The 23,355-nt window shown below is 34.3% G+C and overlaps 1 protein-coding gene across 4 annotated transcripts; it reads right to left on the bottom strand.

Annotated features, from left to right (window-relative positions):
* Window positions 1-13,887: 13,887 nt before the first annotated feature.
* Window positions 13,888-18,941, bottom strand: LOC131000823 (extra-large guanine nucleotide-binding protein 1-like). Of its 4 annotated transcripts, none has more exons than XM_057926919.1 (8): window positions 17,306-18,941; window positions 17,077-17,214; window positions 16,883-16,987; window positions 16,610-16,795; window positions 15,764-15,938; window positions 15,271-15,509; window positions 15,024-15,187; window positions 13,888-14,948 (listed from the first exon to the last, which is right to left on the bottom strand). In XM_057926919.1, the coding sequence occupies exons 1-8, from the start codon at window positions 18,440-18,442 to the stop codon at window positions 14,357-14,359; spliced, it is 2,736 nt and encodes a 911-aa protein (XP_057782902.1). In that variant the 5' UTR covers window positions 18,443-18,941; the 3' UTR covers window positions 13,888-14,356. The 4 variants fall into 4 exon arrangements, with proteins under 4 accessions (XP_057782902.1, XP_057782901.1, XP_057782900.1 ...); XM_057926918.1 differs by having other exon boundaries at window positions 15,271-15,512; XM_057926917.1 differs by having other exon boundaries at window positions 13,888-15,187.
* Window positions 18,942-23,355: the final 4,414 nt, after the last annotated feature.

Raw genomic sequence — 23,355 nt, forward strand, 5'->3', positions numbered from 1 at the left:
GGGATACATCATACAAGATTATGCTTTTGTATTTGAGTTGCTCTCGCGCTGTTACTAACAAATCTGACTTGTTTGTAATTTTACTAGTAGATCGGTTATTGGTGAAAAAATTTGAAGGGCAACGTTGCAAATTAACATATATGTATTTTCATGGAGAATAAAGATTATATATAGAAGATGATATTCCTATACAATTTATGGCAGTTTTTACTTGATAAATTCAAACTAGATGAAATTAAAACCTAAGTGGCAAATGAAAAAAGAAAAGGTGAAAATATATATCTAAAACAACATAAGTTTCGTTTTCATTTTCTTATAGGCACTATTCAGAGCGAAGTGTGGGAGCTTCACAGCTCAAAAGGCTTGAGCCAAGCTGGTGGGCCACCAGGATGAGGCGCCTCTCTTCTCGTGAGCTGGAGCAGGAGCCGAGCCTCAGGCTACTAGCTCACCACTAGTCCACGTAACAAATACCAACCAAACTTGAATCAAATCTTTCAAGAAACCTTACAACATCTGCACACGTGTAATGGTGTATTGTTTCAAGTGTGTGTTTTTGAGACATCATGTCATGTGTGGAGTTGTTTTTTTTTTTTTTAATGGACATAATGGAGAGGTGGAGACCATAGTTTTCTTTATAGCCCAAAATATAAAACTGTGGTTTGTATGGAGTTGGTGGGTACAAAACAAGTGGTGGGACGTGGTATTTCTCCAGAAAGGCTTTGGGCTTTTATGAGTGGATTTTGGGGTACAAGCCCAAAGCTTCTTCAATGTTAGCAGCACCATGACATCCTTCATAATCAACAATATTCTTTGTTTTATATAGATTTTAATTTGTAGTATAATTTACATGACACCGTTACACTATTGATGACATAAAAAATGGCAAAACTTTGTTTCATTCGTTATACTCCCTCCATCCCACTTATACCATTCCAAAAAATGGAACATGCAAATTAAAAAAATATAGATAAAGTAAATAAAAAGAGTAATGAAAAAGTAATGAAGATAAAGTAAATAAAGAGAGACTTAAAGAGAATTTATGAGAAGAAATAATGAACCATTATTTATCCATTTTTAAGAAAGAAAAAAGAAAAAGACATAGTAAGAGTATATATATAAAGTAATTTATTTTATTTTTTAGATTGAGACATTATAAATGATACGTCTCAAAAAAAAATTAAAATGATATAGCCATATAGGCTGAACGAACTGAGTATGATTTAAGTCTATAATAATCAAGGGAAATTATAACACGGGAACACAATTTTAGGAATGAAATTGATGAAAATACAAGTATTACATTACACAATTTTCGGAAGGTCTTCCACCTTCCGAAAGGAAGTGAAATCTATTAATTGGTATTGCTTACTCTTTCAAAGTAGATCATTTGCAAAATAATTTATATATTAAATTCATACTTATCCCAAAGAAACATGAAAGTCGCCACCTAAAGTTTAACGACGCTAATAATTGATAAATTGAATGTGTGAAGACGACGTCAATGATCAAATAATTTGATATCCATCAGGTCAATTATTAATCACTAGTAAATTAAGATACAATGCTTAACTACTAACTAGTATGCCTTCCATGCGATATACGGGGACTATTGTATGTATTATATACTTAATATTATATTAATAAACATAAAATTTTTAAATCTATTACTTTTAGTCAAATATGAAAAAAATAAAAAATATACATGCATAGTATATATACTTTTTTGGAATTTTATATGTAATCAAGGTAAATTTTTCCCGTCATAAATAATTATGTGGTTGGGTCAAATCCACGCATGACCCCCCAGCCCCTACCCTCTTTATTTCATTTCCAGCCCGATTAATCGAACAAAGTATTATTTTTGTTATTAAAAGTGTTATTTATATGCATTAAAAGTATTAATGTATCATTTGTTTTTATACAATGTCTCATTTGTTTTTATAAAAATACTCCCTCCGTCCCAGCTTTTTGTATCCATTTTTAGTTGTATTTACAACTAAAAATGGATACAAAAAGCTAGGACGGAGGGAGTATATCATTAGCAAAAGATTATAATTTGTGTATGATTATCAATCCCGTTTATAAAAATCGCAGAGAGATTATCATGATACTTCATAACATATATATGAAAAACAAAATCAAAAAAATAAGTTAAAAAATTAAAAATAAAATACTAATTGAAAAGAATTTAAAATATATTTATTCAAAAAAGATGAGAGAGGAGAGAGAAATTTATAAAACTTTAATATTTAAACAAATTTAATTTTTACTATTTTAAATCAAATATTTTCATAAAATATATCATATTAAAGCTCTTATCGTGATCTTTAATTTGATATGAATATTAAATATTTTATAATTAATTGAATTTCACAATTTTGGAAAGAAAGGGTTAATTACGCGAAAAATCATGAACTTTGGGCGGATTTCCAAACTTTCCACGAACTTTTTTTTTATTAAATATTCCCTGAATTTAATCGTCTGAACAATTTTTCCATGGATTTACCTCTGGTGAAGCTCCGAGCTAAGTTGGCGCCTACGTAACATTAAATGAAACTACGTCGTTTTGAACCATTATATTAAAAGACGTTGTTTTGACTCAATTACACATCAAACGACGTCGTTGGATTGTTAGGGTTAAATTAGATTTAACCCTAAACAAATTTCACCGCCCTAAATTACATTTTACCATTTATGCTTGACTGCAATTGTGGAGATAAATTGACCTAGGTAGACGACGAGATATTGCAAAGAAGGCGCCGAGAAGAAGACGAGCAAGAGATATTGCCAACGAGATTAGACGAGATTTTGCGAAATGGGGGACATGTATCTCGCTTTACCATTGAATAGAATTTGTCGCTCATAGTTTTTGCCGCCCTTAGGTCCATGGAAAACTGAGTCTTTAGGGGTCTGAAATCTGAAGTTTTCATGCGTGTGAATCTATGAATTTCATTGTCCATTGCATTGAATTTCTGTTTTTTTCATTTGCAGTGACGAATTTTGGTTGTACATTCATCATGGTGGGAAGTTTGTCAACTTAGCCGCGGGTAGATTGTACTCTGGTGGTGAAGTTATAGGTAGATTCGATTTAGATAAGGATAGGTTTGGGTATCTTGACTTAGAAGACGAAATCCACAAGCTTGTGTATACTTCTTGGAGGAGTTTAGCATTTAAGGTTCCTAGAACTTTAGTTTTCATGGATATATATGATGATAAGCAGGTAATGCAAATGGTAAGGTGTATTTCATATACATGTTATGTGAGTAATATGGTGGATAACAATGTGTCAGAGATGTTTAATGGGTATATTCTTAGTGCTAGGGGGAAACATATCGTCCATATGTTAGAGGAAATTAGAAGTGGGTTGAGGGAGAGACAATATAAGAAGTTACAATATGTGAACACTGTCACTAATTCAATTACACCAGCCGTTAGGAAAAAACTTGAGAAACTTAAATCACAAGCTAGGTATTGTATTTCTCACCCTGGTCTAGGAGGAAAATTTGAGGTCTCAAACAAACATAATAGGTTTATTGTTTCTCTTCATGAGAGGACATGCAGTTGTAGAGGTTGGGAGATCACTGGGATACTTTGTATCCATGTTGTTTTTGTTGTTCACTTTATGAAGGAGGATCCAACCACATATGTGCATAAGTATTTGAGCACATTGATCACTATTTTTATAGCAACAATAACTGCAACTAAACAGTGTAATTGTAGTACGCAAATAGCAAGCAGAGTATCGTATCCACAGAGACTGTAAAACGAAATTACTCTATCTACTTCCTAAACAGACTCTCACAGTATGCAGGTAAAACGAATTTGAAGGTGAATTACGAACTAAGATTAACTAAATAAAAACTAAAGAGCATGTAAACTATGATAATTAACTCAAATATAAGGAAAGCTCTGACCCTAGGGATGTATTTTCACCAATCAACTACATGCATTCAACCTATTGATTCAATTACCAATTTTTAATCCAACCCTGATGAAAGATCACTATATTATTCACAAGCGTCTCTAACGACCACCTATGAACGTAGATTAATTAATCCCTTTTCGCATTCAAGACTCCAAGGAATAAATTAACTCCAAATAGCACATAAAGAATAGCTTCCTATAGCTTCACCTATCGCATTCAAGACTCAAGGCTAACACTATATCATGCATTCCTGAATCGGCTGAACAATTATCGCATTCAAGACTCAAACTGAACAGCTAAACATGTAAATCATTGGCCAGATAATTCACAAGAAATTAAGCAACAGGAATCATGAATCACAAGTAGGCGGGCAAATTGATATCAATAAATCAAAAAACACATAATCAATCAGCTATATACAAACCCTAGGTTCAGATTAAAAGACTAGCCAGACATAATAAAATCAAACATAAATATAATTAAATTGAACGCAATTGTAAAAAGAAATTGTATAAAAACCGAATTAAAACGATTGTAGCGGCTTGAATCTTCAATCTTGATCCAAGCCTTGAAAACTGGAAAGCTAAAATATTCTAAAGCTATAAAACTGAAATATGAATGTTGGGAACTGAAAAACTAAAGCTGTGAACCCTAGATAGGTCAAAAGAAGACCTATTTATAGTACCAGGGTAAAATACAGAGTTTGAGCTTGAAAATAACTTGGAAAAACGTAAAAACGCGGAAGATACAAAAACACGCGTCAAAAACGGCGACCCGTTCGGCGTTCGCCGAACAGGTCGCCGAATTTGGCCTGAAAACAGCTGAAATTCGGCGATCGCCGAATTTTCTCCTCAAAGCCAATTTCAATCCAGGGATTTCGGCGACCTACTAGGCGATCGCCGAGTTGGTCACCGATTTTGCTCATAAAATCGCCCAAATTCGGCGGTCGCCGTTTAGGTCGCCGAATTTTGACTGCTGCGCGCTACGTTTTTGTTTCGGCCATAACTTTCTCGTCCGAACTCCGATTTATGATCCGTTTGCGCTCACGAACTTGTATCGAGATGATATACAACTTATATTTCAGGACATTGTTCCAAATTCGAACTCAATAAATCTGCAAATTCCTTCAAAGTTCGAGTAAGAATCATGTTTCACAAGATAAAGCAAATTAAGCACAAAACAATCATCCAACACTCAATTTCCTATAAAATTAACATCATAATAACATTAAAAACCATGGAAACATGAGTGTTATCACACATAAACTTATTTGAAGGCCTACTCCTTCCCACATGAGCCAATCAATGGTGAGAGATTGTGGCCAAAGGCTCAAGGATATCCAGTTGAACCCCCACATGTAGGGGTGTAATTGAGCCGAGTCGAGTCGAATAGTGTCTTGCTCAAGTTTGGCCCATTTAGCTAATCGAGCTATTTGATTAATTATCAATCGAGCTTTAATCGAGTCGAATACAGTGCCGAGCCTAATCAAGCTTTTTAAATTTAAATTTTTATTTAAAATTTAGTCATTTTTCTAATACATAAGTTAATTTTCAAATATATAACTTATTTTATTCACAAAAATACAATATATTTACTATTTTCTTGTAAATAAATGATGTTAATTAGATACTTAATCCAAATATTACAAAATATAGTACTCCATCTGTCCCACTCCAATAGTCCCATTTTTCTTTTCGGGACGTCCTACTCCAATAATCCCATTTCTATTTTTAGTAATGATTTTACACTACAAACAATGTGGTCCCACACACCTTTACTCATTTTTACACTCAAAAAACAAGTTTCTTAATCTTCGTGCCCAAATGAAATGCGACTATTGGACTGGGACGTAGGGAGTATAAAATATAGTAAGACATTTAATGAATAATCTTATGTTTTTAAGATAAATAACTTAACGAGCTTGTTCACGAGCTAACGAGCCGGGTATCGTCATGCTCAAGCTTGGCTTGTTTAGCTAAACGAGTTGTTCATTAAATTACCGATCGAGCTTTTATCGAGTCGAACATCGAATAGCTCACAAGTAGCTTGGCTCATTTATAGCCCTACCCACAGGTGAGGATCATGCCCAGCAGACCAAAGAAGAAGATAAGAGACAAGGATGAGAAGGACCCCAAAAATCCTTCAAGGCTGAGAAAGACAGGCACTATGATGACATGCCAAAGGTGTTTACTAGTTGGCCATAATTCAAGAGGATGTAAGAATGATGAAGTAGAGAAGCCTGATGGTGAGAAGAGAAAGCCTGCAAGACCAAGAAAATACCCACTCCCTGCAGAACCCACAGACCCCACAGACCCCACAAACCCTACAGATACCAGAGAGCCCACAGGGATTGCATCAAGAGGAATGAGCAGGGGCAGGCCCAAGGACAGTGGCAGAGGTAGGGGCGGGGGCAGGGAAATTGCAATGGAGAGAAAAGAGGTAAACCCCATTACTACTTAAGTTTGTTATGTTATTTCCATTAGGTATTACAATTTTAAGCGTATTTTCTTTACATCATTGTAGGCAAGCAAAGGAATAGGCCATTACATTGGAGAAGAAACAGAGAACTCTTATGTTGCAAGTGAGAGTTATGTGCAACAAATCCCAAGAGGAGAAGAGTTGTCCATCCAAGACCCTACACAGGAATCTCAATCCAACACTTGAAGAAATTATGTTTCTATTTCTTCAAGTAATTGATGTTGTTTGATGTTTTTGATGTCCAAACATGTACTTTGAAGTTGGATTAAGACTATTAGAATCTGGCTATACATTTTGGAAGATGTTATGTACTTGTTGGTTCAGTTATGTACTTGTGGATTATTTACACAAGCAATTCAGTTAATAGTATAAATTTTAGAATCAGTTACGTACTTCTGTTTCTTGATGTTTCTTCCCCAAACTCTTGATGTTTCAATGAACACATATAATTGCACAGATTTCTGAAAAGATGAGTATTTCTCATTACCATTGCCAATGAGATTACAAGGATATTACAAAATGAATTACAACAAAACACCATCAACCCTATACCCTAAGCAACAAATGCTTGAATTACCACACTAACAACTCCAACAACACAAGCACAAACAAACATATTCTTCTTCCAGTTCTTGTTGCTCTTATCCTTCTCCATTCTGAGGAGTCTCACTTCATCCTCCAACAATCTAATTCGCTTCATATCTTCCTCCACATATTTCTGTAGGCGATAGTATTCTCCAATCCAGAAGTTCAATTTTTCAGCTTCATCATCTTGATTTCTAGGCTTTATTTCAGGATCTACCCACTCAGAGAATCCACATTGTTTTTGCAACAACAAAGATTGTTTCTTTAAGGAAGAAGAGAGAACAAAAATGAACTCGAAAGAAAATAACGTCACAATCACCTCTTTGTTGGAGCATCTCAAGAATCTTCGCTCAAGATAGAGGTGCGTTCGCGACGTTTTCATCTCCACTCAAATTCCACATGTACATTCAGGGAAGGAATCGGGTGTAGCTATGGAAGAGGCGCCATAAGATGAAGATGGTGATAAATTCATTTGAATCTTCTCAAACCCTAAGCGACGAAATGAGGAAGTGATTTCTTAATTTCCCCAAATGTATACCTAAATAGATTATTAACAAAAGGGGGAAGAAAACTGACGTAGTATTACGAGTGTGAGAACGGCGTCGTTTCTTAATATCGCCGGCGAAGACATGTCACATTTCATGTAACTTAAAGGGTGCTATGTAAGCACTCAAATTGGGGCTTATTCAAAATCATGGAAAAATTGTTCAGACGATTAAATTCGAGAAATATTTAATTAAATAAAAAGTTCGTGGAAAGTTTGGAAATCTGCCCAAAGTTCATATTTTTCGCGTAATTAACCCGGAAAGAAATGTAAAAACAAATAAGAAGTTAAAGAAAATGAAAATAAAAAGAACAATATATAGTTTAAACATAAACCTTCAATTTTATTATAACTACAAAATTACCACTCAATTTTAAAATTAATTTCAAATTAGAAATTCTCTTTTCAATTTATAGTATAGATCATCTGACAACTCTAAACTATTAATAATGCTAAAAGTCACATAATAGTAATTGGGGGTAATTGCCTGTAAATTCCTAACGTTTACACCGAATTGGTTTTTGCACATTTTTTTATTTTTCTACTTTTAAATACCTAACCTTTCGTTTTTGTCTCGAATTTATCCGGTGATCAGTTTTTTTTCATGCCGACGCCGGAATTGACACTGTGGCAGCCGGAATTGACACCTAAGCACAATTATTACATGTGGTAAAAAAAATTTAAAAAAAAGAAGAAAAAAAATTACAACTCATCATCTTCCCCTAACCTTCCCAACTCCCAAACCCTACCTTCCCCTTTCCCCACCCGTCGCCGCCCCTTCCCCATTCCCAAAACTCGTCGGCCTTCCCCCTCCCCAGACCCCGTCAGTCCTCCCCTGATCTCGCCGCCCCCTTCCCCCTCCCCAGACCCCGTCAGTCCTCACCCTCCCCCTCCCCTGATCTCGCCGCCCCCTTCCCCCTCCCCAGACCCCGTCAGCCCTCCCCCTCCCCCTCCCCTAATCTCGCCGCCCCCTTCCCCCTCCCAAGACCCCCGTCAACCCTCCCCCTCCCCACATCTCGAATCTAGCCTCTGAAATCGGCAATTTCATGGCGATTTGGTGAAATCGATCCCTGCACGACAAATTCGCCTTCAAATCCTGACGGTGGCGAGGGATCTAGGGCACGAATTATTGCCCTTTGTGCACCGCCGCGATATGGGATCTAGGGCACAAATTGTTGCCCTTTATGTGCCGTCTGTGCTTGCGAATGTGGTGAGAATGGTGTGGGGTGGTGCCGGCGATGGTGGCGGCATGGGCGGCGACGGGTTGGAGATTGGGGAGGGACAGACGGGATCTGGTGATTTGGGGGAGGGGCCGATGGGTCTGGGGATGGGGGAGGGGGTGGCCAACGCCGGCATGTGGTGGCGGTGGGCGGCGCCGGCGGGTGGGGAGAAGGGATGAGAGGTGAATTAGGTTGGGAAGATGATGAGTTGTAAATTTTTTTCTTCTTTTTAAATTTTTTTTTTACCACATGTAATAATTGTGCTTAGGTGTCAATTCCGGCTGCCACCTCATCTATTCCGGCTGCCACAGTGTCAATTCCGGCGCTGGCATGAAAAAAAACCGATCACCAGATAAATTCGAGACAAAAACGAAAGGTTAGGTATTTAAAAGTAGAAAAATAAAAAAAAAAGGTGCAAAAACCAATTCGGTGTAAACGTTAGGAATTTACAGGCAATTACCCCTAGTAATTATACTAACGCCGATGCCATTATAATACGCAAAGACGCCCATATTTATTGATCCAACTAGTATGAAAATAGATAAATATCACTTTGAATTTTAAAATATTTTTACACTATTAATTATATTTAAATTATGAAAAATATTTTTTAAAATATTAAATTATCGATTTTATATCAATATATTGTATCATTCATCCATTTTTCACTTTTTGAATTTTCAATTTGTAAAGTATATAACGGCGTTGTTTTGTACAATGTAAGTTACAAAAATGAACAATTCTAAATACACTCTTGTGAGTCACATCAAATTTTCAAAGTAAAAAAAATAAAAAAAAAAGTCAAACAATATAATTGATATAAAATTAATAGTTCAAGGTTTAAAAATATATTTTTGATATGTCATAATATGAATTGATAGTACACAAAAAATTTAAGGTTTAAAGTCAGATTTATCCATGAAAATTTATATTTGTTAGTTTTAACATGAGCCTGCTAAATACGTACTTATTCATGTAATTCCCAAATTACCCTAGGAAATAAATCGATAAAGTTCTCCAATTATTAACGAATTTGAACCATGACGTGATCTTTCAATTTCTTATTAGAGTAAGATAATATGCTCATCATTGATGTGACAATCTTAATTAGAGTAAGATAATTTTTATTAGAGTAAGATATATTAATTCTCTTTCTAAATTAAAATTACCACATCAGTGGTGGGCATATTATGCTTGCCCACGGTGGGTAAGTGATCGGTTCTGTCTGTGATTAATAAAGTTCTCCAATTATTAACGAATTCGAATCAAGATAGGATCTTTTAATTTCTTATTAGTCTATTGTGATCAATAAAGTTCTCCAATTATTAACTAATTTAAACCATGGCCTGATCTTTCAATTTCTTATTAATCTACTGTGATCAAATGTATGAATTACTCTAAAATAGAATATTTCGAAAATAGAATATTTTGAATCAATAAAGAAATTTATAAAACAGTTGTACTGTACAAAATAAGCACGATTTTTTGAGAAACTGACAATTCTAATTATTGAAGCACTGGAAAAGATTAAGATGACACGTCAATATTATCATTATTACAACTTACACAATCATCGACCAGTGCATTAATCAAACCCCCACGTATATGAAACCATCTTTAACTATGTCTCCCCATTTTCAGATTTTTACTAATATCATTGCTGACACATATCTTATTTCAGTTTTCCTATTTTCATCTACAATAATATCTCGGTCGCCAAGGAACACCAAGCGGTGCGACCTCCTGTGTTGTGAACAGTGAGGTCCCGGGATTCAAACCTCAATGCTCCCCCTCCCCAACTCGCTCAAAAAAAAAATCTACAATAATTATCTTCTTAAATTCAAATTTTTATTAACATTATTTTATCTCATTCAATATGTTATTTATATTTAATTTAAATTTCACAATTATTCTTTATAACTTAGCATAAAATAGTTTGACAATTATTTATAAGTAATAGTATAAAATAAATAAATTATTTTGTAAAAGATAATATTACAAGAAAAAGTAAAAGAATGAAAAAGAACGAAAACTAGAAAAAAGATATAAGAAAAATATAAAAAAGAAATAGAGCAAAAAAACCTAAAAGAAAACGAAAACTCAAAAAAAGAAGGAAAAGACTGAAAATAGAGTGAAATGTAGAAGAAATAAGTAAAATAGTATTAAAAAAGTCATCCCACTCCAAATGTTAGAGAAGGTGAAATTGGGCAACTCATCTCTCTTGTCTCTTCAAAATACCACCCCTTATAAGACAACCTCAATGGTAGGTTTTGGAGATGCATGTTCGAATTCAATGCATCCCCCATTAAAGATACTCTTATGCATTACTTTTTTTTATATTGAATATTGAAATTAAATAAATATAAAATGTATTCTAAAAATAAAATATTTCACATCTATCCTATCACGATTACGATGAATATTGAAATTAAATGATATATTTAAACAAATAAATATTTCTATTAAATATAATTAAAATATAAATAAATATAAAATGTATTCTAAAAATAAAATATTTCACATCAATTAATCAATAAAATTTTGAATTTACAAACGTAAAATTTCAACTTTGTATAAAGTATAATGACAGTTATAGTTATCAAATCATTTTAAATTATTTGATATTATTAAAGTATTACGTGTCATAAAAAATAAATAAATATTTGAATACATAAACATAAATAAAAAATTGTAAATTTTTAATAAAGAGAGAAAATAAAATATTTTAAATTTTATTTTTTTTCATAATTTACTCATTTTAAATTCATTTTTGATGATTTTTATGTCATATTAAAGATCTTCTTGCGAACTTAAATTTAAAATGCATATTAAATAAATTTTTATGAATCAAATTTTACTATATTTAGAGAGAAAGAGAGAGAGAGAGAGGGAGAGAGTATTGAGAGACGAGAAAGAAAAAGGAAAAAATATAGAGGGAAAAATTCTCTTTTTATATTATACGCTCTCCGTCAACGATATTGTTTCCATTTTTGTCATTTTGATCCGTTCACAATATTATTTCTCATTTCATTTATAATATTAGAGTCCACAAACTCCATTCACAATAATACCCATTATTATTAATTATTATTCATCACTTTTTAAAATCTATATTGTCCATAAAATAAAAACGATATCATAAACCGAGAATATATATATATATATATATATATATATATATATATATAGGGTAGGGTTAATATAAAAACCCCTCTTAAGATGAAAACTAGGAACCAATTTAAAGCCATTGATTTAAATAAAATATAGGGCTGAGATTAAACTACAGATGCACAATTTCGATTGCATAGATGCACAGTTTCAATTGCATAGATGCACAATTTCGATTTGCTTGAGTATTTTACATTGTTGGTTTCAATTGCATAAATTGCATATTTTTTAAGTGCACAGTAAAATATAATAGATGCACAGTTTCTTTTGTTGACTAAATCCTAACCATTAGATCTAATATTTAAAAGGTCAAGATTAGGTTCCTAGTTCTCATTTTAACAGAGGTTTTTATTAGAACCTCTTCCTATATATATATATATATATATATATATATATATATATATATATTACACATTCAATAGATATTTATATTACACATTCAATTATTAGAGCGGTATAATTGATAGATCGGCCCGTGGTATTTCAAATTATCCTTGTGCTGGACATGGAAATAAAAGTTCGAAAATAAATACGTGCTTAATTATCAAAATCTTAAATTTTCATTTTTCTCCAAAATTTTTCAAAAATGGATAAGAACATTTAGGTATGATGTCGCTCTTGTGGGTGAATAGGATATTTTCTCAATCAGTGTGCTGAGATATTCTGTTGACGAGTGTGATGAAAATCAATTTTTAACGATACATTTAAACATTTTCTAACATCTATATTCATGCAAATGCAAAGAAACTATTACTCTTCCTCCGTCCATAAAGAATATGGAAGGAATGAAGGACACAAATTTTAATAAATTAATAAATTAATGAAAAGTGTGAATTTAATATTTAAAGGATCATATCCCATAGTATTTAGAGGTTGGACCCATCAAATTGTAAAAATAAGGATGAATATTTTGTAAATATTGAGTATGAATATGATTAAAATATAAGGGGAGTTTCTAAAAAAGGAAAAGACACACTTTTTATTGACGGATGAAAATAATAAAAACACACACGTTCTTTGTGGACGAGGGTATTATTTTATATTATATTATATTATAGATGCGCTCTAATGAGACCCTTATTTTTCGCGAGACACTGAGACTTTTATTTTTCAATGAATAAGACATATATACTGATGAATAACGAAACTTAAAATATTTCGCTCTCTCCAAGATTCAAACCCTAAGAAAAAAAATTCGATCTCTAGGTACAATATCAGCCATAGGATTGATAAAATAAATGCACGAGATCGTGTCTAAGATCTCACTAAAAATAGGGGGTCTCATTGGAGCGTTCCCCTATATATATACTCCATTTTTTAATATTTTCGAATACCAAATCGAGTTTCATGATTTTGAAATCGTATTTAATAATTAATTGAATGAAATAATATTTATATTTATATTTAAATAATAAAATTTTACATTCAAATATTAAATAAATTACTGATTCACTGAAAATTTAGATTAGAATATTCCCAAAAAAATCTGTAGCTTTTTTTTAAGCTTGTTTTTGTGGCTTTTTCATTTCACTTTTTCCCATTTTTCTTGTTTGTTTGTTTGTTTTCTTTTTAAAAGTCCAACATCTCCACGTGGGCTGAAAAGTAGCAGCTCCAGCAGATAACATCGGAGGCTTTTGTATTGTTTTATTTATTGGCGTATATGAATTATTGGATCGTTGTAGACATCGAACGTGGATTGTGGTCCCAGGCCAGGAAACGTACATTATCCTAATAATGCAATAATGGCGTATATTTACAAAAGTAAATACTACTTGAATTTCTTAATGTACTCCTGCTTCGTTCGTGCTTTTACAATCACTCTCGTCTCGTGTTGTAAAGCAGAACAATCAACACAAACAATCGCTCCCAAATTAACACGACCGACTTAAAAGAATCACACACACGCCATATTTTCCCATTTACGTATTTTATTGGAGAACAATCAATATCTAGGAATATCCCAAGAAACACATTGATTTTTCTTTCCTTTCATACCACAATTTCTTGACGCCCTCTTTCCCTATATAAACTTGACATTTTCCATTCCCTTTACTACCTCATCATGGCAGCTGCAGCAGATTTATGCGTGGGAGAGCTGACAAAGTTAAGTGCAAAGATGATAGGAAAAAAACCATTCTTTTTAATTTCCAGAAAAGGGGATGCTGCTCAACAAGTAGAAGAAAGCCAAGAGCCAAAACAACAGGCACTGGCCAGAAGAGAGGACACAATGTCGGAAACCACCATGTTCTTGCTCATGGACCGCTTCGCGCCGAGCTGACCGCAACCAATCTTCTTTTTATTCTGTAAATCACCAGGAATCTTGCTTTCTCTACATATCTCTTCACAACTACGTGTGTAATATTCTGTATCATATTGCAACTCCTAATCTTGATTATTATATGCACATTTAACTCAAATATAATACAAACCAACGAATCAACTATATAAAGAAGCGCTAGGGTCCATGGTAATGCTCTCGCAAGACGACTCATTCATGCTAACCGGCTGCATCTCATCATTCCACTTCAGAATCTCTCGACCGTACCGAAGAGCCCTGTCCACGCTCTCGGCCTCCAACCCCGTCCCCGTGGAAACAAACAGTTTCCGATCAGTCAGTGAAGTGAACAGCCTCTTGAACTTAAGCGCGATGAAATGGAAGGCGCGCTGCGCCAGAGATGGGTTGCCGATGCTGTTGGGTCGGTGCTGCTGGATGCTGATCACCGGGTTGAAGTCTTGAAACCACGGGCATTGCGTTAGAGGGGCTCCTTCGATCTTCTCCTCAAGAAGGTCTAGTTTGTTGAGGATGAGGAGGAAGTTTTTGTCGCAGAGAGTTGGATGTGTGATGATGCTCTCGAAAATATTCTTGCTCGCCACCATCTTGTTCGTCTGAACCCCATTCATGTCTTCATGGTACTCGTCGTAATCAGTTAAGGAGATGCACAACACGACTAGGTCCACGTCTTCGAACATCTCCAACCACTTGCAGTTCTCTCCAAGGCTGCTGAGATGAACTCTGATGAGCTGATATCTGCAGTGGCAGGAAGCGATCAGTAGCAGAAACAAGCGAGTGTGCTTGCTCTTACAAATGATCCATTGTACTAACCTTATTGCCGCATCATTCTGGTCCGCTGAGTCCATGTACCAATCTAGAGATGATTTCGGGAAGGAAAACTCCATGGATGCAACCCCGTTGGACGTGGTTATTCCCTCCGCGTACAAGATGTCCATTTGAGTAGGCTCATAGTCGATTTGTGTGATCTCAACAGCCTTTTGAAACACAAGGATGCCGATAAATATTCAACCTATGGGACTGGCATTTCATAAAGGATGGACTATACAGCAAAACTTACGCGATCTAAGAAGTAGTTAGCAGCTCTTGGCAGCGAATGTAGTTCATTTCTCCGCCTGTAAGTTGCTTGAAAAGCTTTATCCTTCCACAGCTCCTCGACTAAAGGTGAATACATTTGTGTAGCAGCTGGGAATATCAACTCCAGGTTGCCGGAGACCATAGTTTGAAGTAGCCAATCCGCAAATGCTTTCAGCTTTCTGTTAAGTGAATAGATATTGCTTTCGTCGACTGATCCAGAGTCTCCTATCACCAATAAAACCGTTTCAGCAACAACATATTGCTATAAAAACAATTTTAACTGAATTAGTTCCGATAGGAACTTTAAGATTTTTAATTTTTATGAAGATGTAAATATATGATTCTTGCATACTAAGCATGGTATCAAAATATCCCAAAACTGGAGCAAGGCAGTTCTGATCGATTCAGGCTGTTTTAGAGTACAATTTTTTAATCAAATAATTAAAAGATGTTGATGTGGAATTTGATATGCAGACCTGAAGGACCAGGTTCATCGGCTTGTTGTCTCCTCATCTCAACCAAATAATCTTCTTCAAAACGAGCACACCCCTCAAGCAGAATACCGATATAGCTGTATACATTTCTTTGGATTACGAATTTGATGCTCTGTTTCTCATCTTCTGAGAATGGGACACCATATACAATCTTGGCCTGAAGTGAAAAGATATTGAAACATGTTTGGTGATGGAATTCAATTTAAAGAACAACAAAGAAGTTCTGTTTCTTCATTTTCCAGTTTGATCAATTTGCCACATTCTAATTAACTAGACTAAATCCTAAGTTCCCAACATAAATAATGAAATATGTTAATAATTTTTAATGACTTTCTTCAGCTAGAATCAAGTCACAACTCCCAACAATAATTAGTAAGAATCCAGAAATGTGCAGGTCCGCCGTCCGTAGCTCCACATGAGATAACAGATAAACCCGGAAATGAAACACTTGCTTGAGATAGGCGAAACAAAGAAACAGGGGAACTGGCAAAGAGCCTAACACATAGTAACTAATAGACATTCTCATAATCAAATTCCAGATTTTTACCAACAGAGGAGCGAATGATATGCAGCATACATTTTTGTTCCAATATTACAAGGCTGGTTGTTGCAATCTTTGACTGACACAACATTCAAATTGTTATCACCAAATGAAGTGATGCATTTTTAAGAACCACACCAAGCGTTAAACAAAATTGTAACAGATAGAACTTGCAATATGGAGACCAATGATTTCAAAGAAATTTAAGCATCTAGCACACAGAAAAAGCAATGCAAAATAGTGTTCCAACAGAAAATAGAGGAGTAGTTCCACTAGAAATGATATACCTGTTTAAATATAGTGCTAGTACCGGACTGGTCAGAACCAACTAGGAGAATTTTATTCATCATTTTCTGTTCTAGATTCCTTGCAACAGCTTCAGCTGCGCCTTTATCAACTTCTACACCATCAGAGATTGATGTATCAGAAGGATACGGCAGAGACAATGCAGCACATACTATCTTGACCCTTTTCTGTTACAAATTTTCAGCATATTGAGTCTGCAATTATAACATGCATCAAACACAAAGACATAATTGGGAAAAGGAAATTCTTTATACCCTCGCCCACAGTTGGCCCAAGATATTATTCATCCCTTCATGCATACAGGATCCATCTGCTGTAAGCCAAAAGTGAATGTTTCCTTCACAGTTGATTCCAGCAGCCTGAAAATGTTGGACAAATGGCTGACATTCATCCTCGGGAAACACGAAGTATCAAATAAGATTTCAATAAGATTTTGAAGTACAATAACCTGCAACATCCAGAGCTCTGCTTTAGTGATCCTCCGATTATTTATCAACACATTTGTGTCCCCATTGCTAGCATCTTCACTAATTCGATAACCAATATTCAGCTCAGCACTGATAATCTGACTTGGTTTCTCTCCTTCCTAAAATTAACCAAAAACTATCACTTCTGTAAGTAAAGAGTAAAAATAAGAAACATTAATCACTGGAGTATAAGAAGAAGATAATCATCACCTTTCCCCAGAATCCAGAAACCTTATCATACCAGTACTTTCCAGGTCTGAGCTTCTTTGGAGGATTTGGGCTGCTTTGCAACATGACCAACTCTCCAATAGACAGAGGCTTTCCATTTACACATATTAAATGGGACGGTAGCTGATTGACTTCACATGAAAGCTCGGAGCTCATAATTTGATTAACTGCATCACTGGCAAGCAGTTTCTTCAGCATTCCAGAACACTTTCCAAGTGACCCCCTTCTTGATTCATCAATTGGATATCCTATGCAGGTTATACATTTTCTCCCTTCTGGCATACATCCCATTGCTCTGACCAGGCAATTTTTACAATACTTAGCACCACAAACAAGGCAGATTTCCTTTTCTGCAAACCGGTTCCTTTTATGACACTTATAGCACGAACCTTTCTTCCCATCATTCAATGCCACTGGCCTCTCTCGGAAATTTGCGTTTTCATATTCATCACTCTCCTCAGAGATCGAGTCAATAGATGGTGAATCGCGGAAAGTCACTGCAGACATTCTATTGCCTAGGCCAGAAGGTTCAACTACACAATCTTCAGCCCCATCACATGATGAATTCTCAGAAGAAGCCTCCAGCGACTTGGCATTAGAACATTTATCATATGATATAACAGCGATACCTTCACCATTAAAGCCCTCAACATGACTCGTATCATTAGGTAACGTAGCACCATCAGTCGAATTTTGAGTACCACCCAATTCATTGGATTTTCTAACATATCCGTCTGTGGTTGCCAATGCAACTTCCGTATTCGAACCCTTGTCCAATTTTCTTGAATAAACCCTTCCTGAACTCACAACTTTACTTGAACGCTCAGCCGTTTTAGAACCTGAACTCGACTCCCCTAACACGTTCTTCTTAGACTGATCACTTTTGACTACTGGCTGAATAACTGGCAAGGTAAAATCCTTGAGCATAACAGCCCTAGCCGCCACGGATGCGGTCGGAATCCGGCGAATATCAATGGGAACAACCTGGGGAATATCATGACTAACCGGTGGCCCACTATACTCCATCGCGAAAGAGTACTCAACACTATAATCACCATCATCGACATCCTCAGTTTTCGCGGAAGAATCGGGCAAAATACTTCTGAAGACGCTGGTCATCTTAACTAAACACCACCAATTTCTTCAAAAACTTGATTAGAAACACATAAATCAGCTTCCACAATTCCTTAACCTCAGCCCCCAAAAATACAGCAAACGAGCCATCTAACAAAAGACCTATTGAATTTCGTATGAATAAGACGCAAGAATCAACATACGAGAAATTTCGTGAGTCGGATCAATGGTGCGATGGCGGTGGTGAATCATATGCAGCAAATATTGAATGGAATTAAACATTGACGATTGCACCGGGCCTGGTCTTACCGTTGATCCTAGAAAATTCGGAGAAGTTTTGACTTGTTGGGTCGAGAGAGAAAAGAAGAGTTGAAATTTTGAATCATGTGGCACGCGTTTGCAAGAAATTTGGAGTGTTTGACAACTAAGAATAAGATGGTGGGAAACACAAATATTTTACGTGTTGGAACGATACAACAAACATAACGGACCTGCAACCTGCTCCTTCATCACTTTTCCACCAACAAGTGTTAGCGTAGACTAGAATTTGGACTCAAATTAGGAGTATCTGTATTTAACAGTAAATTTGGATTATCACACTTATTCTTTTTTGGGGCCTTAAGACACATTTTTAAATAAGATAGTAGTAATAATTTATTACCTTCTATCTTTTAATTTATCACTTTTATTACTTTCACTCTTCTACTTTATCACTTTTATACTTTATTACCTACACACTTAAAACACTAATCTACAATTATTTAATTCCCATGCCCAAACTAAACGTATCAAGATTCATGGGACGGAGGGAGTATATTATTTTATTTATAAAATAGGGGGAAAATAATAAAAGAAAAAATTGTCTAAACAGTGATCAAGACTAGAGTTGTCAATTGAGTTGGGTCAGTCCAACCCAACCCAGTCCAAACTCAGTATGTGCTGGGCCAAGACTAGCCCGCTCGAGAGGATGTATTAGTTGGACCGAGCCAACTTTTTGTGATGAGTTTTATTTATATTATTTATCAAGATCAAGTCCGATTTAGGATCAGGATCGCTAGAAGATCGGACCAAGATCAGGACCGCTTGAAACTAAGCTCAAGCCTATTATTTATATATTTATTTCTTTCATAATTAGTTTTATATTTATAATTAACCTTTTTAAGGGAATATTTGTGTTTAACTTGAAGTAAAATATTAACTTAATAAGTATTTTGTTATCGGTGGAGTTATATACGAACTCCCTCCTAACAACGCATGCTATGGCGAATGAGATGGAAGATGTGAGCTGCTTACCTGTGAATTTGGCGGAGATCCTTCATGTGGCAAGGGACAACTTTTTATTAAATGTGAATCACATGTATAGAGAGGTCAATGCTGTGGCTCATAACTTAGAGGGTGTTTGGCTAAGCTTATTTTAAAGAGCTTATAAGCTCATGGAGCTTATAAGATATTTCAAGAGTTTATAAGATGTAGTTTCTTAATATCTTATAAGTTGTTAAAGTGTTTGGTTAATTGAACTTATAAGCTAGAATGATAATTTTTCGTTAGAGAGAGAAAATTTTTGTTAGAGAAAGAAAATATAAAAGAAATGAAATAAAAATGATACATAATGTAAATAAAAAATATAGTTGAGTTATTTTTATAAAATGAGTGTTGCTTATAAGAAAATAAGAAAATAAGTTAGGGTAGATGAACTTATTTTTTGGGGAGCTTATTAGCTCTTAGAGCTTAATTTTACAGATTATAAGCTCGTTAGGAGCTTATTTTGCCAAACACTTTGAATGAGCTTGTAAGTTCAGCCAAACCCTCTTAGCTCAGGTCGCGAGAACTTGTATTGACTCTCTTTGTTGGACTCGGAATTTTTCTAGATGGCTTAAGGACATTGTCTCTCATAATTTTGATTCATAGATGAATATGGTTTTTCTCTAAAAAAAAAGTATGTTGTTATATATTTCTTCTCATGATAATTTTTGTAAGAACTTAATTAGGCTTATTATACTTAGACTTTGAAAAGATAAAGTTTTATTATAATTATAATTAGATTTGGCTTGATTTTTTACAAGGACTTTTGTCTCATATCTTACTCCCTTCGTCCTTGAAACATTTTCCTTTCTTTCTATTTTGATCAGTTTCAAAACATCTTCCTAACATATTTTTAGAAGCAATCCACTAACTATGTTTGAGGGACGAATGAAGTAATAAACTTTAAAGAATCTTAATATAGAGATTATAAATTTAAATTGTCTAAAATTGAAAACTCATTTGATCCCTATTGAAACTCATCTGAAGCTCATCGTATACCACCATGGACTCATTTAAGGCCAAAAAAACTTCAAGATTCAGACCGACTCCAAGCTCATCGTATACCACCATGGACTCATTTAAGGCCAAAAAAACTTCAAGATTCAGACCGACTCCGTTCAAAGTGTGATTCTGAGTCGAGCTATGTCCACCTCTCTAGAGGCTCAATTGAGCATGGGCAGGGACAACACTGGTCGGGACACGCTAGGGGTTAGATCCAAGATATTACATCGTCAACATGTATATTATTTTTCATTTACTATTGTTATTTATAATTTTTTATGTGCACTACATACAATTTTAAGATATATTCTTTTTAGTTGGGAGATGAAACCTCAATCACTCGCCCTTAAATGGATAAGGAAACACCACTAAACTACATGTATGTAACAATTTTACTATAATTTTATCTAGTATAATTATATGCATATATATATATATATATATATATATATATATATATATATATATAGGGTGCGGTTATAGTGAGAACCACACTTATCGTGAGAACATAAGAACCATTAAAATCAATGCATCTACTATATAAATTAATGCATTCGCTATTAAATTTAATGCATCCGAAAGTAATAAAATTTTTGCTCCCTTCAGGATTCGAACTCAGGATCTGCATTCATCCACCAAGATGATGCATCCACCGTAGATCTTGATGATCGAATGGCTTAAAATGGTTCTCTGTTCTAATTTTATTTAGTGGTTCTTATTTGAACCTCTCCCTATATATATATATATATATATATATATATATATATATATATATATAGGGTGTGGTTCTAGAGAGAACTATATTATTTGTGAGAACGGGAGAACCATCAAATCTAATGCATCCACTGTAAAAATTAATGCATTCGCTATTAAAATTAATGCACTAAAAAAATAAAAATAAAATGCTCCCTTCAGGATTCGAACCCAGGATCTGCATTCATCCAACAAGATGATGCATTCACCGTAGATCTTGATGATCGAATGGCTGAAAATGGTTCTCCGGTCTTCTTTTATTTATGGTTCTTTCTTGAACCTCTCCCTATATATATATATATATATATATATATATATATATATATATATATATATATATAGGGGAAGGCTAAAATAAGAACGTTTCTTAAAATATAAATTAGGAACCATTTTCAGCCCTTAGATCATCAAGATCTACGGTTGATTCATCACCTTGTTGGATAAATTCATGGTCCTGAGTTCGAATCCCAAAGGTAGCAAAAAATTATTTTTCGCAATTCGTACCTTTATACAGTTTATTCATGCGTGTTATACATAAAATTCATGCATTTTTACTGGTTCGTAATTCTTAAAATAAGGGTGGTTTATTGAATAACCGCTCCCTATATATATATATATATATAAAGAGTTTTTTGTAAATTGTAATTAAGAGTTTTAAAATGCAATGTTCATGTCAATTGTGTGTTTGGGACAGAGACGGATCTAGAGGCCGGGCAGCCTCGGCGGTCGCCCGGTCAATTTTTTTTTATTACCTATATATATGTATATATTTTGATGAAGTCTCGGCGGTCGCCCGGTCTGTTTTCTTTACTAAAAATTCATTAAAAACACCCGATGAAATCTCGCCCGGTCCTAATTAAATTCTTAGATCCGTCCCTGGTTTGGGATCTACTTAAAGTGCTATTGGGCCTATGAAACAAACAAGCAAGAATAATGGGCTGTAGCATTTGGATTTTTCCAGGTAATATGGCTGTCCTTCGATATCTTTTATTGGCTGTTCACATATGACAATATATTTAGCAAAATGAAATTTGGCTGTCCTTCCAAATACAAAAGATACTTTTATTTCACGTCTTATTTACATACAATCCTCAAACTTTAGTTTATGAGTCAACTCTATCAACTAACCTTAATTTGAGGCTGTAGGTTTTTCGTTTTTCGATTATTTTGGCTTCTCATTTTCGTCAATTTATTGAGAAAAAAGATGATTTCGCCGTAAAAAAATAATAATTTGATGGTCGAGAAAAGCTGAAAATAAAAGAGATTCTTGACATACAAATAGTTAAGTATTTTCATTTCATCTTTTTAGTTGAAATTTTAGGTGTTGTTTAAAGAAAAAAAAATAACGAAAAAAAATTCCCTAAAGTCGAGACTTAAAAAGAATGTAGATAAATGAATGCTTTCCTACTTTTTCGTGTTTCGTTCTTTTTGGGAAGCATCTAAAAATAGAACGAAATTTCATGGCATCCAACTTTTAATGGCAACAATATACTCCGTCAAACAAAAATATGAATATTTAATTGTAAGTGACATAAATTTTAAAAATATATTATGAATGAAAAAAAAATCTCACTTTATGAAAAATAGAAATAAAAAAATAAAGAGATTGTTATGGAGTAGTGTGCAAAAATAAAAATGTTCATATTTTCGTGAGATGACCCGAAATGACAAAAAATTCATGTTTCTATGATGCAAAAGGAGTATATAATTGTCAACGTCAAAAAATAATACACTCTTCGTCCAAAAAAATATTTCATTTTTATTATTTTAGGATGTTAGAAAAATTAATTTATTTATATTTTTGAAAACTCTTTATTACTCCCTCCGTCCCACTCCAATAGGCTCACTTTTTTTGGGCACGAAGATTAAAAAAATTTACTTTTTAGTAGGAAAGTGGTAGT

The sequence above is a fragment of the Salvia miltiorrhiza genome, chromosome 8 (genome assembly GCF_028751815.1).
Source record: "Salvia miltiorrhiza cultivar Shanhuang (shh) chromosome 8, IMPLAD_Smil_shh, whole genome shotgun sequence".
In the NCBI taxonomy this organism is placed as follows: Eukaryota; Viridiplantae; Streptophyta; class Magnoliopsida; order Lamiales; family Lamiaceae; genus Salvia; species Salvia miltiorrhiza.

Excerpts from the sequence above, each read along its gene's own strand:
- LOC131000823 (XM_057926916.1), bottom strand. The coding sequence starts at position 18,442 with ATGACCAGCGTCTTCAGAAGTATTTTGCCCGATTCTTCCGCGAAAACT. Across the intron at positions 17,215-17,305 it reads TTTCTGGATTCTGGGGAAAG|GAAGGAGAGAAACCAAGTCA; the intron begins GTGATGATTATC and ends GGTTAATTTTAG. Across the intron at positions 16,988-17,076 it reads CAGAGCTCTGGATGTTGCAG|GCTGCTGGAATCAACTGTGA; the intron begins GTTATTGTACTT and ends CAACATTTTCAG.